The 12,648-nt window shown below is 57.9% G+C and overlaps 1 protein-coding gene across 1 annotated transcript; it reads right to left on the bottom strand.

Annotated features, from left to right (window-relative positions):
* Window positions 1-3,810: 3,810 nt before the first annotated feature.
* On the bottom strand, window positions 3,811-12,343 carry TRIM50 (tripartite motif containing 50). Its single transcript, XM_044456121.1, is given in 8 exon segments — window positions 3,811-4,194; window positions 4,196-4,548; window positions 4,857-4,978; window positions 5,999-6,021; window positions 7,709-7,939; window positions 9,328-9,423; window positions 10,859-11,386; window positions 12,043-12,343. Coding segments are annotated over 7 exon segments (1,485 nt in total). The 5' UTR covers window positions 11,270-11,386; window positions 12,043-12,343; the 3' UTR covers window positions 3,811-3,945.
* Between the last annotated feature and the right edge of the window lie 305 nt (window positions 12,344-12,648).

Genomic DNA, 12,648 nt, shown 5'->3' with positions numbered 1-12,648 from the left:
GGCTCTCCCGCCTCAGCCGCCCGGGCCAATCGCGGCGCCCTGCGGAGGCCTCGCGCGCCACCAAGGCCCGCCCCCCCGCCGGGCGCCGCTACGCATGCCGGGCGATGCAGTCCCGCTGGGGCTCCCCGCGGCCCTGGCCTGCCCCTCCCCTCGCGGGGTCCTGTGCGGCGCGGGGAGGCCTGCCGGGTGGGTCGGTGGTCCTGTTGTCATATGCATTTTGCAGCCCTCTTTCCTGTACAGTCTTTTCCTGCTGTGGAGGAACTTATGGCTGTTCAGACGTTCTTGGACTCCACGTGCCTTCAGCTGCAGCCAGCCTGGCCAGCGGTGAAGGATGATGGAAGCTGGTGGAGGGAGAGGGAGATCTGGTGGACTGAATGCTCCTTCCCTCCCTCCAGCCACAGATCTGAGGTTCAAGTTAGGACTGTTGACACTCGTGATGCAGGCCTGGACAACTTGTCACCCTCCTTAGAAGCTTGTGATTCTACTGCCGTATAGGAAAAGGTGCTAAGTTGCAGGCCAAAACATCTGGAAGAAAAGATGCTCCTACTAACAATCCCCCATCCATTATCGCTGTGCATTACAATTATAAATTATTTGTGTTGATTGCCATTATGGTAAAAAAGAAAAAAAGGAGTAAGGGAAGCACTGTATAGTGGATACCCATATTAGTGTAGAGGGTTGTGATGTGGTCTGTTTTAGAAACAGCAATTCATAAGGAGCCTCCCAGGCCATCTAGTCTGACCCTTGGCTCTACCTGGCTCCGCTCATACAATGTCCAGCCTGTCCTTGAACACCCTCCCTGATGGGGCTTCAACCACCTCCCGAGGAAGCCCTTCTATATCCTGGGGTCCTAACCATCAGGAAGTACTTCCGGACAGCCAACCTGAAACCTGGTTCCTTGAGCTTCGCCCCATTGGGATGCGTCTCGCCCTCCACTGCAGGGAAGAACAGCTCCCGGCCCTCCTCCACATGACACCTCCTCGCATACCCCCAAGATCCCGTCTGCTCTTCTCCAGGCTGAAAAGGCCCAGCCCCCTCAGTCTCTCCTCATAGGGCTTCCCCTGCAAATCAGCCACCATCCTTGTGGCCCTTCACTGCACTGATTCTAACCTAGCTAAGTTTCTCCTATAATGTGGAGCCCAGAATTGGACACAGTGTTCCAGTTGTGGGCACACCAAAATAATGTAGAACAGTATCAACACCTACCTTGATCTGGAAGCCATGGTTCTGGGTATCCATCCAAGGATGGGGTTTGTTTTCTCATGTGGAGAGCAGCACTTGTGAAAGGGACCTCGGGGTGCCGGTTGACTGCAGGCTGAACATGAGCCAGCAGGGTGATGCGGTGGCCAAGAGGGCGAGCGCCACCCTTGGTTGCATAGCCGGAAGTGTGGCTTCTAGATCGAGAGAGGTATTACTGCCACTCTAAATGACTCTGGTGCGCCCGCAACTGGAGTATTGTGCTCAGTTCTGGGCCCCTCATTACAGGAAGGATATAGCCAGGTTGGAGTCAGTGCAGCGTAGGGCCACAAGGTTGGTGGCCGGATTGCAGGGGAAGCCGTATGGGGCGAGACTAAGAGGACTAGGTCACTTCAGCCTGGAGGACACTCTGAGGGGATCTGTTGACGACATGCAGGTATGTGAGGGGGTGTCACACGGAGGCGGGTAGACGTGTTTTCCCCTGCAAAGGAAGGCAGGACGCGCTCCAACAGAGTGAAGCTCAGGGAAACCAGGTTCCATTTAGATGCCAGGAAGCACTTCCGACAGTTAGGAACCTGAGGCCATGGAATGGGCTTCCTCGGGAGGTATTTGAAGCCCCATTGGTGAGGATGTTCAAGTATAGGCTAGACATGCACCTGGTGGGCATGTCATGAGTGGAGCTGGGGGTCAGACTACATGGCCCGGGAGGCCCCTTCCGACTCGCTCTGGTTCTATGTTCAGCCTGCTGTCAACCAACACAGGAGCCATTTCACAAATGCTGCTCTCCAGCCACTTGTCTCCCATCCTGTACCTGTGCCACCTATTCCTGTGTCCCAAGTGCAAGACCTTGCACTTGTCCACATTGAATGCCATCCTGTTGCCCCCCACCCACTTCCCCAGCCTGTCCAGATCCTTCTGGATCTGGATCTCCTGCTCCTCAGTTGCGACCACTGTCCCCACCTTGGTATCATCTGTGAATTTAGTCAGCAGGCTGGTTATCCCTTCCTCCGGGTCACTGATAAAAAGTTTGAGCAGACTTGGTCCCAGCACTGAGCCCTGGGGGACCCCACTTGCCACTGGCTGCCATCCTGCTGATTCCCCACTCATAGTCACATGCTATCAGTGCATGAGTTTCATTATTAGTTGCAAAATTGCCTGAGAAACTTAGTACTATTTAGAAAACTATCATGAAATGCTTGGGTTTTATTTTATCTCATTTGTTCCATTCAGTGCAGTAATCAGCTAAAATTTTATCAAAATGCAACATCTTTATCAGAAAAGTCACCACCAAAATAACAGTCAGGACCTTGATCAGCTAACCTGATTATATGACAACTCAGCGCCAAAATACTTATGTACAATTGCTGCGAAGACAGCAGCAGAACTTTAAAACTTTGTTCATTGTGGGAAACAAAAAGTTCTGACTGTGCAATTTTGCATATGTCTGTTCTAGCGAAAGCCTCAGTAAATTTAGTGGGTTCATTTCTAAGAATCTGTGCACAGGAGTAAAGCCCTTGCTTGGCATGTATGGATAAGCAAAAATCTCATGTTTGTGTACTAAGTTAACATATCCACGGACAGACAGTGGCGAAGACACTAACCACTGGTATGAAGCTTGTGTTGTGGTACTGTTGGAACACTTCTCAATCAAAATGGAAATATGTATTCACCACACTCAAGTCAGGCTTGAGTCTGTGGAGGGGGGATAAAAACTCATACCTTTTACAAGATCCCTGGAAGTACCATGGCAAGTAGCCACCTCAAACAGTTCTAAAAAAGCAAACGACTCGCATGATTGCTAACATGAAGGAAGGTGTGGGCCAGCTGTTTGCTATTCCTGGGGGACACAAACTGATCGGATGAGCAACTCCTGTTTCCAGGCACTGCCACTTCCTGCCTGCTTTTCCTGTGGACCATGCCACCTTTCAGACTACAGGCCTGAAAGGAAGAACTGCCCACTTCTAAGATGCATCCCCTTTCAGGCATACATAAATGATAGCAAATGAAGGATCAGAATGCACGGCACTGGTGTAACCGCCAGAGTGCATTTTTAGCAAAACTGAGAAAACTTAAGTGTTGAAATGCCTCTGTTCTCCAAGATGCACACAGAACAGGTAAGCTGCTTTTTAACCATGGCCAGTCTTGCTGGCAAAGCAAAGGGAGGGAAACTGAACTGTTCAGTTTCTGTGTGTCACGACTGAAAGGCAGACCGAATAAGGCAAAGGGGCCCTCTGAAGCCCAAGCATCTTTTCTAGACCACAGATCTGAAGTACCATGTGGCTGAGAGGCAGCCAGATCTGCTCTGAGGGCACAACAGAAAGGAGGTTCCCCTGCAGAAGCTCCTGAAGGAAGAAACTCTCTCCTGGGGCTTCCATACCAATGGGGCTCAAGCAAGAGAATTTCCCACCAGATCCTTGCCCACATACATTAGAAGGAAGCATGGCAAGGGTGCCATTTACGATCCCCATCTCAAGAACTTGGCCATATTTCTCTCGCGCTCTGGCGATGCTGAATCAGTTCTCTCTGGCTAGAGACCCCAGTCGCTTGTGCTGAATGGAAGGTAAAGGGGACAAGGGCTCCGACCTTCAGGGACTGCAGTGGCCGTGCACGAGCTGGGCCTGCCCGAGGGCGGAAGCCCTGTGAGAGCATGGGGGCCATTCCTTGTGCCAAGCAAAGCACAGCAGGAGAAGAGTCGTCTGAGGCGGCACTCGCTTTCTGGACGGGCGGCTGACTGTTGGGAGCTGCACCCTACAGCTTGGTGGGTTCCTGGGCAGGGGGCCCGTCCTCCTTGGCCCGCACCATCGCGGGAGTGGGCAGGATGAGTGGCAAGGGGTTGGGGCCTCGCTCGTGCCAGCACATGTCCAGGATCGGGTACAGCTTGCCCTGGAACTCTGCCTGAAAGGTGTAGAGGTGCGCCAGTTCGTCTGGGCTGTCGGCGTTGTAGAAGGTGAGCTCCCCCTTCTCGTAGTGCAGGAAGACGCCGATGCAGCGGGGGGGGCGCGGAGAGGGGGAGCACCACGCGGGGGCTGCTGAAGGCCTCGTAGACCTTGCCCTCCTTCAGGCCAATGAGCCACACGCCGTGCTCGGGGCTCTTGGTCAGCTTGCCCTTGCGGCTGACTGTGGCCTTGATGACGCCCAGACGCCAGTGGCTCCTGGGGCCCACAATGACCTCCCAGTAGTGCTTCCCCCAGGAGAAGCCCCTGTCGGCCAGGATGCAGTTGCTGCAGTCGAAGCGGTCAGGGCTGCTGCCCCGCCGCTGGAAGAGCAGGCCACACTGCACCACGGTGTTCCCCTTGGACAGCTGCAGCGCGGGGTGGGCGCTCGTGGGGTCCAGCTTCAGCGTCTCCGGAGCTGTGGGGAGGGGTGCAGATGAGGAGAGTCTGGAGGGCCCTGGCAGGCCGGACTGAGGCGGTGCAGCCACCTCGGTCGTGCAGAGATGGAGCAGTCGTCTCCAGGGGCGCCACCAAAACCACCCACCGGGCGGCAGCTGCCACGTGGCGGAGCTGTGCCCCAAACAGCCACCACCGAGGGGCCCCGAGCGGTCTGCATCCCACGCAGCTATCGTGCGTTAACCACAATCACACCCAGCTCCCTCCGCAACACAAGTGTGTGCATGAAAACACGCCCAGAGGAGTCCCCCAGGCATTCAGCAGCCGTACCTGGGAGGACCTTGCGCAGCAGACGCTTCCACACCATCATCTTGACGTCGTCCTGGTGGAAGCCGGGCTTGAAGGAGACGGCACTGAACGTGCCTGTGGCTGGGTGCTGCTGCAGCATGGCCCTGGGAGCACAGGGGCCGCCGTTACTCCTCTCCCCACAGAAAAGAATCGCGTACAGCTTGCATTCAGACCTCACACTCTCACCAGGAGCCCAAGGCAGCCCCCCTGGTCGTCCTTGTCTCCATTTTATCCCCACGACAGCTCTGGGGGGGGGGCGGGGGGGCTCGGCTGCAGGTGTTAGGGAGCGGTAGGGCAGAGCAGGGGCCAGAGCCTCCCGCCTGGGCCCAGGAGATTCAGAGCGATGCTGGCTGGCACCCTCCTCTTCGCAGCAAGGCCAAGGGGACCCGCAGCGCAAAGCTCGAGCACCCGTCTTGTGGGCAGAAGAGCACCAGTTCCCCCTGCAGCACCTACGGGAACGCCGCCCCCGGGGCCTGGAAGAGTTAGCCTGCACACCGTCTGTGTCTTCGTGCCGTCTGCTCCAGGAGGCGGTGGCTCTCCCTTGCTGGAGGCCTCGCTTCAGGAATGCTGGAGTGGCACCCTGCACGGCAGAAGCCGCCTTGGGCCAGGGGCTGGGCTGGGGTGGACTCCAGGGTCCCCTTCAGCACCAGCAGCACGAGCACAAGCACGAGCGAGCCCCACCGAACCTGCTGGGTTCTCCGCAAGTCAATGCACACGGGCAGCCAGACTAGCCACAGTCCCACCGTGCCGGTGCTTCGGTTCAGTCCTCTGCACGTACGGACAGCAAGGAGGCCTACAGCTCCCAGCGTGCCCCACCCAGCCACGCTGCCTGGGGCATGCTGGGCACGGCAGGGCCCTCCTCTGTCCCGGCAAGGACAGGACTGCAGCTTGTGCAGGCCTTTGGACGTGCTGAGACGCCGAGTGCCGAGACGCCTTCCTGCAAGCCCCCACTTGGCTTTGGAAGAACTGGGGCACCCATTCCATGGAAAAAGAGCATCACGCAGAATCAGCTAGAGATGCGTCGGGTCTGCTCGGCCTCGTCTCCACCGCGTGTGCACCAGCACATTCTGTATGCTGGGCAGCGCCCACACCCGCCCGCTCGCTTGCTCTCCCGTTGCACGTACCTGGAGGGAAGGGATCCGTATTTCTGTAAAACAAAAGATACAGGAAGACTAAGAGCTGTGCTTCTCAAGGATGCACTCCAAGCGACAGGACAGTGAAGGGGGTGGCAACGAACGGCGTTCGAGAGCAACTCTACCCGCAAGGAATGCCCTGCACATCTCTGAGGCGGGAGCTGGGAACGGTGCCCCTGGAGGAAGGGCTCTGTCCCCAGGAAGTAACTCCACCCAATATGGGTCTCATGTGAGCACACAGAGGAGTCCCTTAGCGCGCACAAGAGGAGGAAACTGTCCATGAGAACCAGAGCATCGACCAAGATTGTTTCTGGGGTCAGCAGAACAAACTCTGCTCCCCACTCTCACAGATGCTGAGAGTAAGAATGGATCAGATAAGAAGATGCAGAGAAGACGAAACAGAGGCGCGAGAACAGGACAATTTGAGAGTAAACATGAAAACAGTCTCTCAGTCTTCTGATATGGAATGTGAGAACCAGATAGACAAGGGACAAGGGGAACTTGAGGATGCTGGTTCTCGCAGGCGCACCTGCAGACTGGGACAGCTGGAATCTAGACTGACTGAACGAGGCAGAGAGAGGGGTCACGTGGAGGGTTCATAAACCAAGTGGGGGCTGAACTAAGAACGAGAACAACTTTCTGTCCCCTTTGAGTGTACATGTGAAGCTGTTTAGAATGAAGACATTTGCAGTATCAGCAGGAGCAACTGCTTTCACTGGGAAGGAGCGCCAGCCTCACGACGACGGGAACGCGTCGACATCACTTGGCCAGGCCACAGCCCCCTGCCCCTCCATGGGTCCGCTGGGGGGGCTGGCGGCTCTTGCGTAGGAGCGGGGACACCTGCTTCATCCAGCGGGGCTGCCCCCGCCCCCGCCCCAGGTAGGGCTGGGTCTTCCGCATCTCTGGCTCATATGGCTGAGGACTAGAACAGCCTTGTCCAGCCTGATGCCCTCCAGGTGAGGCACAGTGGCCAGGGATGATGGTGGCTGGAGGCTGACGCACTCCAGTGGGTTGGAAGAGGCTGCCCACGGGTACCCTCCTGGGCACGGCGAGTCCTGCCGACGCGGTCCCGGGGACCCCCCTGCTCCCGCAGCTTAGATCCTGCTTGCAACTAACGCAGGGGCTGGCAGCCGGCAGTCCCCCAGGTGCTTTGGCCCGCAACTCCCACCAGCCACGGCTAGCAGAGCCGGTGGGGGGCGGGGGGGCGATAGCCCAAGCACTGGAGGGCCACAAGGTGGAGGGCATGCCCAGGCCCCTCTGCCCTCTCTGAAACATGGCAGGCAGGGATATCCCTGATGGTCAGAGGCCTGCAGCCAGCCAGCTCCCGCCCCACCGCTGGTCCGCTTCTTCCGAGACCCCTTGCACGAGCTCCCACAGCTCGTCTGGCCAGGCCCTGGAATCCTCTCAGGCCTGCTCTGCATGTGTCTGGCGAGGCCATTTAGCTTTATAGCCTCAGGGATCTCCTGGTCTCCAGGCAGGCAGGCTGTCTATCCATGGCTATCTGTCCATGGCTATCAGAGCTGCCACTTGCCCCTGCACACCAGCTGATGGGGAGGGGCTGCGGCACTCCTCCCCCAGCCACGGGCTTCCTGCTGGGGCAGCTGGGGCGCAGAAAAGGCCTGGCGGAATGGGCCGTGGTCCCGCCCCGCCCCGCCCCAGGCTCCCCCCAGGCTCCGCAGGCGCTAGTGCTTGTGTGCGCACCCGGATGAATCCCAGCTGGCCTTCGTCATTGAGTCTGTGCAGGTAGCTCTCCAGCTCCTTCAGCTTCTGCAGGGTGTCTGCGGCCTGCTTCACCTGGATCTCCAGGGATGCGACAAGGTGAGCCGTGTCCCGCTCGATCCACTCCATCAGCCGGGCCTTCTCCTCGTCGATGGACCTGTGCAGGTCCTGGAACTGTTTCCGGATCACCCATTTGAAGACATCCGATTCGTTCTGAGGGAGGGAGACCAGCACCACGGTTACCCCCGAGGACGATGCAGGGCCTGCCTTGAGATGGGGTTCACCCAGGGGGCGCGAGGGGGGCAGTGAGGGCAGACTCCGGTGTCTCCCCGAGGGGCAAAGGAGCAACCTGCTCCTCCAAGTGAGCGTGGCGGAAAGCCAGCCCTGTCGCCTGCTTTCACCCAATGTCCTTGGCAGCAAGAGCGCAGAGCTAAGGCGCCAGGCTGGAGCCAGCCTCCCGCAAGGTCAATATTGACAGTGGCCGTCAGGTGGTTTGCAAAGGCTGGCTGGACACGTGGTGCGCTTGTTGTGGGCGAATCTTAGAAAAGCGTCTCACGAGGCAGCCCAGCGACTTCCTTGCCAACACAATTGCAGCACACTGATCCAGGGAGAGTGCCTTTTCCCAGCCGTCGCCCTCCCTTCTGCCCTGGAGAACTTTCAGCCCCCGCTAGACTCAGGCATGACCTTGAAACCAAATCTCTTTAAGCAAATACTTTCAGGGCACAATCCTGTGCAAGCGGAGGCAGCAAAAAGGCTCAAAGCTCCCAGCTTGCCCCAGCCGGCACACTTGGGAGACGGAGGCCTCGTTGCTCTCCCAGCTTGCACAGAAGAGCACCTGTACCTCCATGCAAGCATTCACAGGCCTCTTTGCCTACCCCGGCCCCCCCACAGACACCACTTTTAAATTTTACCCCTTGCCTAGAAGGGTTCCATTGGCTGCACGCCCTGTGGGAAAAGAGCTGTGATGTGTTGATGCCCATTTAAGGTTATTCAACAAAAGATGCGAGGGTGATTTAAAAGCTACACCTGATTGTGAAATGAAATCTGAACACTGTAGAAATTGGTGACTGTTTCTAGAGCAAAACAAGGAGAATTTCCCTCCCGCTCCGTTTGCTCTGAGGCCGACGCCTGCGCTACACTAAGGCAGGGCTGAAGAAGCAGCCGTTCCGCACCGGGGCAGCTGCCTTCCCTTTTAAGTTGCTGAGGCCGCCCTACCTTGAGCTGGGGGACGTCTGGCTGCACATCACCAAATGCAGAAAGCATCTGTGTGCCATGAATTGGCTGCAGCCACCAAGAGCCCTGTGGGACACAGCTGCTGCACATCCCCCAGTATGTAGGGATACACGCCCCACCTCTGCCTTCGCTATGCCAGCACCTGCTGCAGCAAACAGCTCACGCAACGCCCTTTCCGATCATCCCAGGATGCATGGCGGGTCGCCATCTGCAGGGGAACCTTCCCGACAGGCCCACCGTGTGATGCGCCTCTCTCCCCTCCTCACATGACACACTTGCTTGGCAAAGCAGAGCCACCCCCGCGCCGGTGCTGCCTCAAGCGCCAGGGGACGCGGGCACACTGGGCCCCAGGCACCGGCCGGCCGTACCGTGATGCGCGTTTTGTTGTTCACCAGCTTGCTGACGTGCTCTTCCAGACCTCTCTCCTGGTTTTGGATCTTGGTCATCAACACTGAGAGCTCCTCCTGAGGCAACAGAAACGCTTTACTTAGCCAGACGGAGGGACGGGGGCCACCCATCCTGGCCCGAATGTTGTTTCCAGACAGGCGCCTCTCAAAACTCACCAGCAGGGCAGGAAGAAAGATGATATCCAGCCCCACAACATACTGATTTCAAAAGGGATCCCTGCCCCATCCCTCTAAGCACCGCTTATATACCACCAGTGTGTCCCTGAGTATGGGGAGATTCCAGGGGTGAGAAAAGTACTCCTATCCTTCCAGGCTCCTCCTCGCACTTGCAAGAGCCTCGGGTCACTCAGGAAGTCTGCAGGAAAAAATTTGCCCTGTGTTTAATTTGAGCCAGAAGCCCAACACTGAACCCCTTTTAAATGGCAAGTTCCAGTCCAGGCCTAGAATAATCGAAGTAAATATTAAAAATTGTTATAACCTGCTCCAGTCTCCCGGGCAGTTTACATAAATGTGAGAGTATGCCATTGAGCATGTGCAAAGTGTAGGAAACCACAGCCTGCTCAGGAATTTGGGTTTCACAGGGGAGGGCAGAGTTCAAGCTCAGAACTTATAGTGTTCCAGACTCTGGTCTTTCCCAGCGTCCAGCTATTTGCCACGTACTGCCCTCCAAACACATCCCATTTCTGGGTAAGAGAACTTTGTTTACCGCTGGCTTTATCGCTTGTCCTCCCCAGTATCAGGCAGTCCCAGGAGCCAGAGAGCTGCAGGCTTTGCTTTCCCATTTCCATGACCCTCTAAAGGGATGACTCCTTGTTTCCATCGGGGCCGGTTCTGCTATTCATGAGCATGTCCTGCTGCTGCCCTTGACCTCGATCCACTTGCAGTCACCCTTCTTATCTGCATGTGCTTCCTTTCCTCCCCCCACACACACTGCACACCTGCCAAGCGCGGGGAAGCACGCCGGATTCTCACCTGGATCTTAAATGGGGTTGCTACCCTCACAAGAATGCCTTGCTTGCCTCGCCTCGCCTCGCCAAGGGTAGCCATGGGGCATTTCCCGAGGAAAGCACCTCTGAGCCCCCGGGGTCTGCAGGCAGCCCCCTCCTCCTGCTGCCATCCAGGCATGCAGGAATGCAACTCATGCCACTCCCAGCCAGCGCAGCGGCTGGGTATTGTTGGCCAGCATGTCTGGAGGGCACCTGGCCTTGCCTGGACTGAGCGTAGTTTTCCATGGTGTCCTTCCTCTCTTACTAGCACTTCCCATCTCTGCAGATGTTTTCTCAGCACCAGAGCAAATACACAGGATGGCCAGAGCATGCTCAGACCATGGGGAGTGGCCCAGACTCAGTTTTGCTATGGTACCTAACTTCTGCTGGGCTGGACAGAGGCCCACCAGATCCATCTCACCCAGCGACCAACAGGTGGGCCTCCCGTCCGCCTGCACCTGGCCTCACCACACCCCCTCCCCTCCCCTCCCATGCACACAACTCGCCTTCATCCGGCTGTAGACTGTGGTGACAGGGATGATTTTGTGGTGCTGGTGGACGCCAAAGATGCAGCAAGACCCACAGATCACCTCCTGGTCCTGCTCACAGAAGTGCTTGAGGGTGTCCCGGTGGAGGGGGCAGCACTCTTCGTTTGGGTCTGAGCTGTCAGTGCTCTGCAGCAGCAGCTGGATGATGCGGTCCAAGTCAACGTTGGGTGGGGAGCTGCTGCAGTCCACCGGCGTCCGGCACACGGGGCAGAGGAACGGCCTGGCCACGTCACCCGCGGCTGCCAGCACCATGCACGACTTGCACAAGGAGTGGCCACACTGCAGCATCAGGGGCTCCTTGAAAAGCTCCAAGCAGATGGGGCACAGGAGCTGGTCCTCCAGCTGGTCGACACTCATCTTCCGAGCCATCTTGCCCTCTTCCTTCCTCCCCTCCTCAACTCAGTCCCAGAGATGCAACACTTGCTGTGGGAACAGGAAGCGGTGATGAGTCGAACTCTTACTCATTCCTGGGGAGGAACTGGTTGCCTGCAGCAACAGTGAATGAGGCGAAGAATAGGAAAGTGGGTGAACAAACCCACCCGTTTTGGTTTCTCCATTTCTCAGTTTCTCAGTCTTCCACTTGGTTCACTCTGAACACTGAGATTATTTTGTTTGAAAGAACATTCATACACAGATCTTAGTATGCTTCTCTGAAAACATGTTTCTGTATGCAATTTTTCCACAAGGAAACACAATCACGACGACAACACTGTGCATCCGTGCAGTGCCTGCAGCATGGGACTTTCTGTGTATGGCATCATGTCAGATTCTTTGCTACAACTGTGTAAGGTACGACTGTAGGATCATCCCTGCACTGCTCTGCCTCGGGGGCTACCTTCAGGGCGTTCAAAAGCAAGGATTAAAACAGGCACCTTTCTGAGCCCTTGCATGGCACGACAGGAAGCCTCTACAGCAATAGTCCCTGAATTGGCACCCTGAAGGTATCCCTCCAATGGCCATGTTAGGTGGGGATGGTGGGACGCGCAGGCCAACCCAACTGCAGGACACCACTTCAGGGAAGATGCTCTGGCAGATGTTTTCCCGGAATCCCCATGAGCGCAATGCACGAGTCCGGCTGCCAACTGCTACCCCCGTTTGCCTCTTCCGTGGCCGTGACCCCGGGGCCCTGCACCCTGCCCTACCTTCCGCAGCTCAGCTGCTCTCCTTCGGCTCGCCGGCTCACTGCCCTCGTTCCGCCATCCGAGCACTGAAAGAAAGGGCCGGGCTGCTGCTCTCCTGGCCACTTGCAAGTAATGGCATGGCCAGCAAAGGCAACCCACGCGAAGACCGCCGCCTCCTTGGTGGGGAGAGCGGCTGTGCCACCTGCTCCCCCCGCGAGCGGCATTCAGGGACGCATCCGTGCAGCAGGGGCAGCGCTCCTCCCGAGGCACACCTTCCCGCGGGGATGCAAGGACCTGCTCGCGGCACCGCTCGCGCCAGCAGCAGCGCCCCGGGAGAAGGCGAGGCGAACACGCCCGCCCGCCCGCCGTTATCTGGCGCGCCGGCCGTGCAAAGCGGCTGCTCTCTCCGTCGCCTCTGCCCGCCTCCGGGGCAGGGCCCGGGCAGCCCGCCTGCGGAGGCCACGTGCGGGGCCCTGACTCGGCTCTGCGCGGCGACCGAGGCGGCTCTGCCAGGAGCGTGCGGCAGATCCCGCCGGGGCCCGGGGAGGGAGCGCGGCCGCGGCCGCCCTGCGAGGGGAGCAGCGCCGGGCGGCCGCTCGCGGGCGACCCTCCAGCGCCAGCGCCATC

The sequence above is a fragment of the Varanus komodoensis genome, unplaced genomic scaffold (genome assembly GCF_004798865.1).
Source record: "Varanus komodoensis strain SLA01 unplaced genomic scaffold, ASM479886v1 scaffold81, whole genome shotgun sequence".
NCBI classification, from domain to species: Eukaryota; Metazoa; Chordata; class Lepidosauria; order Squamata; family Varanidae; genus Varanus; species Varanus komodoensis.
The sequence above is the reverse complement of the archived record's forward strand: the minus strand, read 5'-3'. Positions and strand labels throughout refer to the sequence as shown.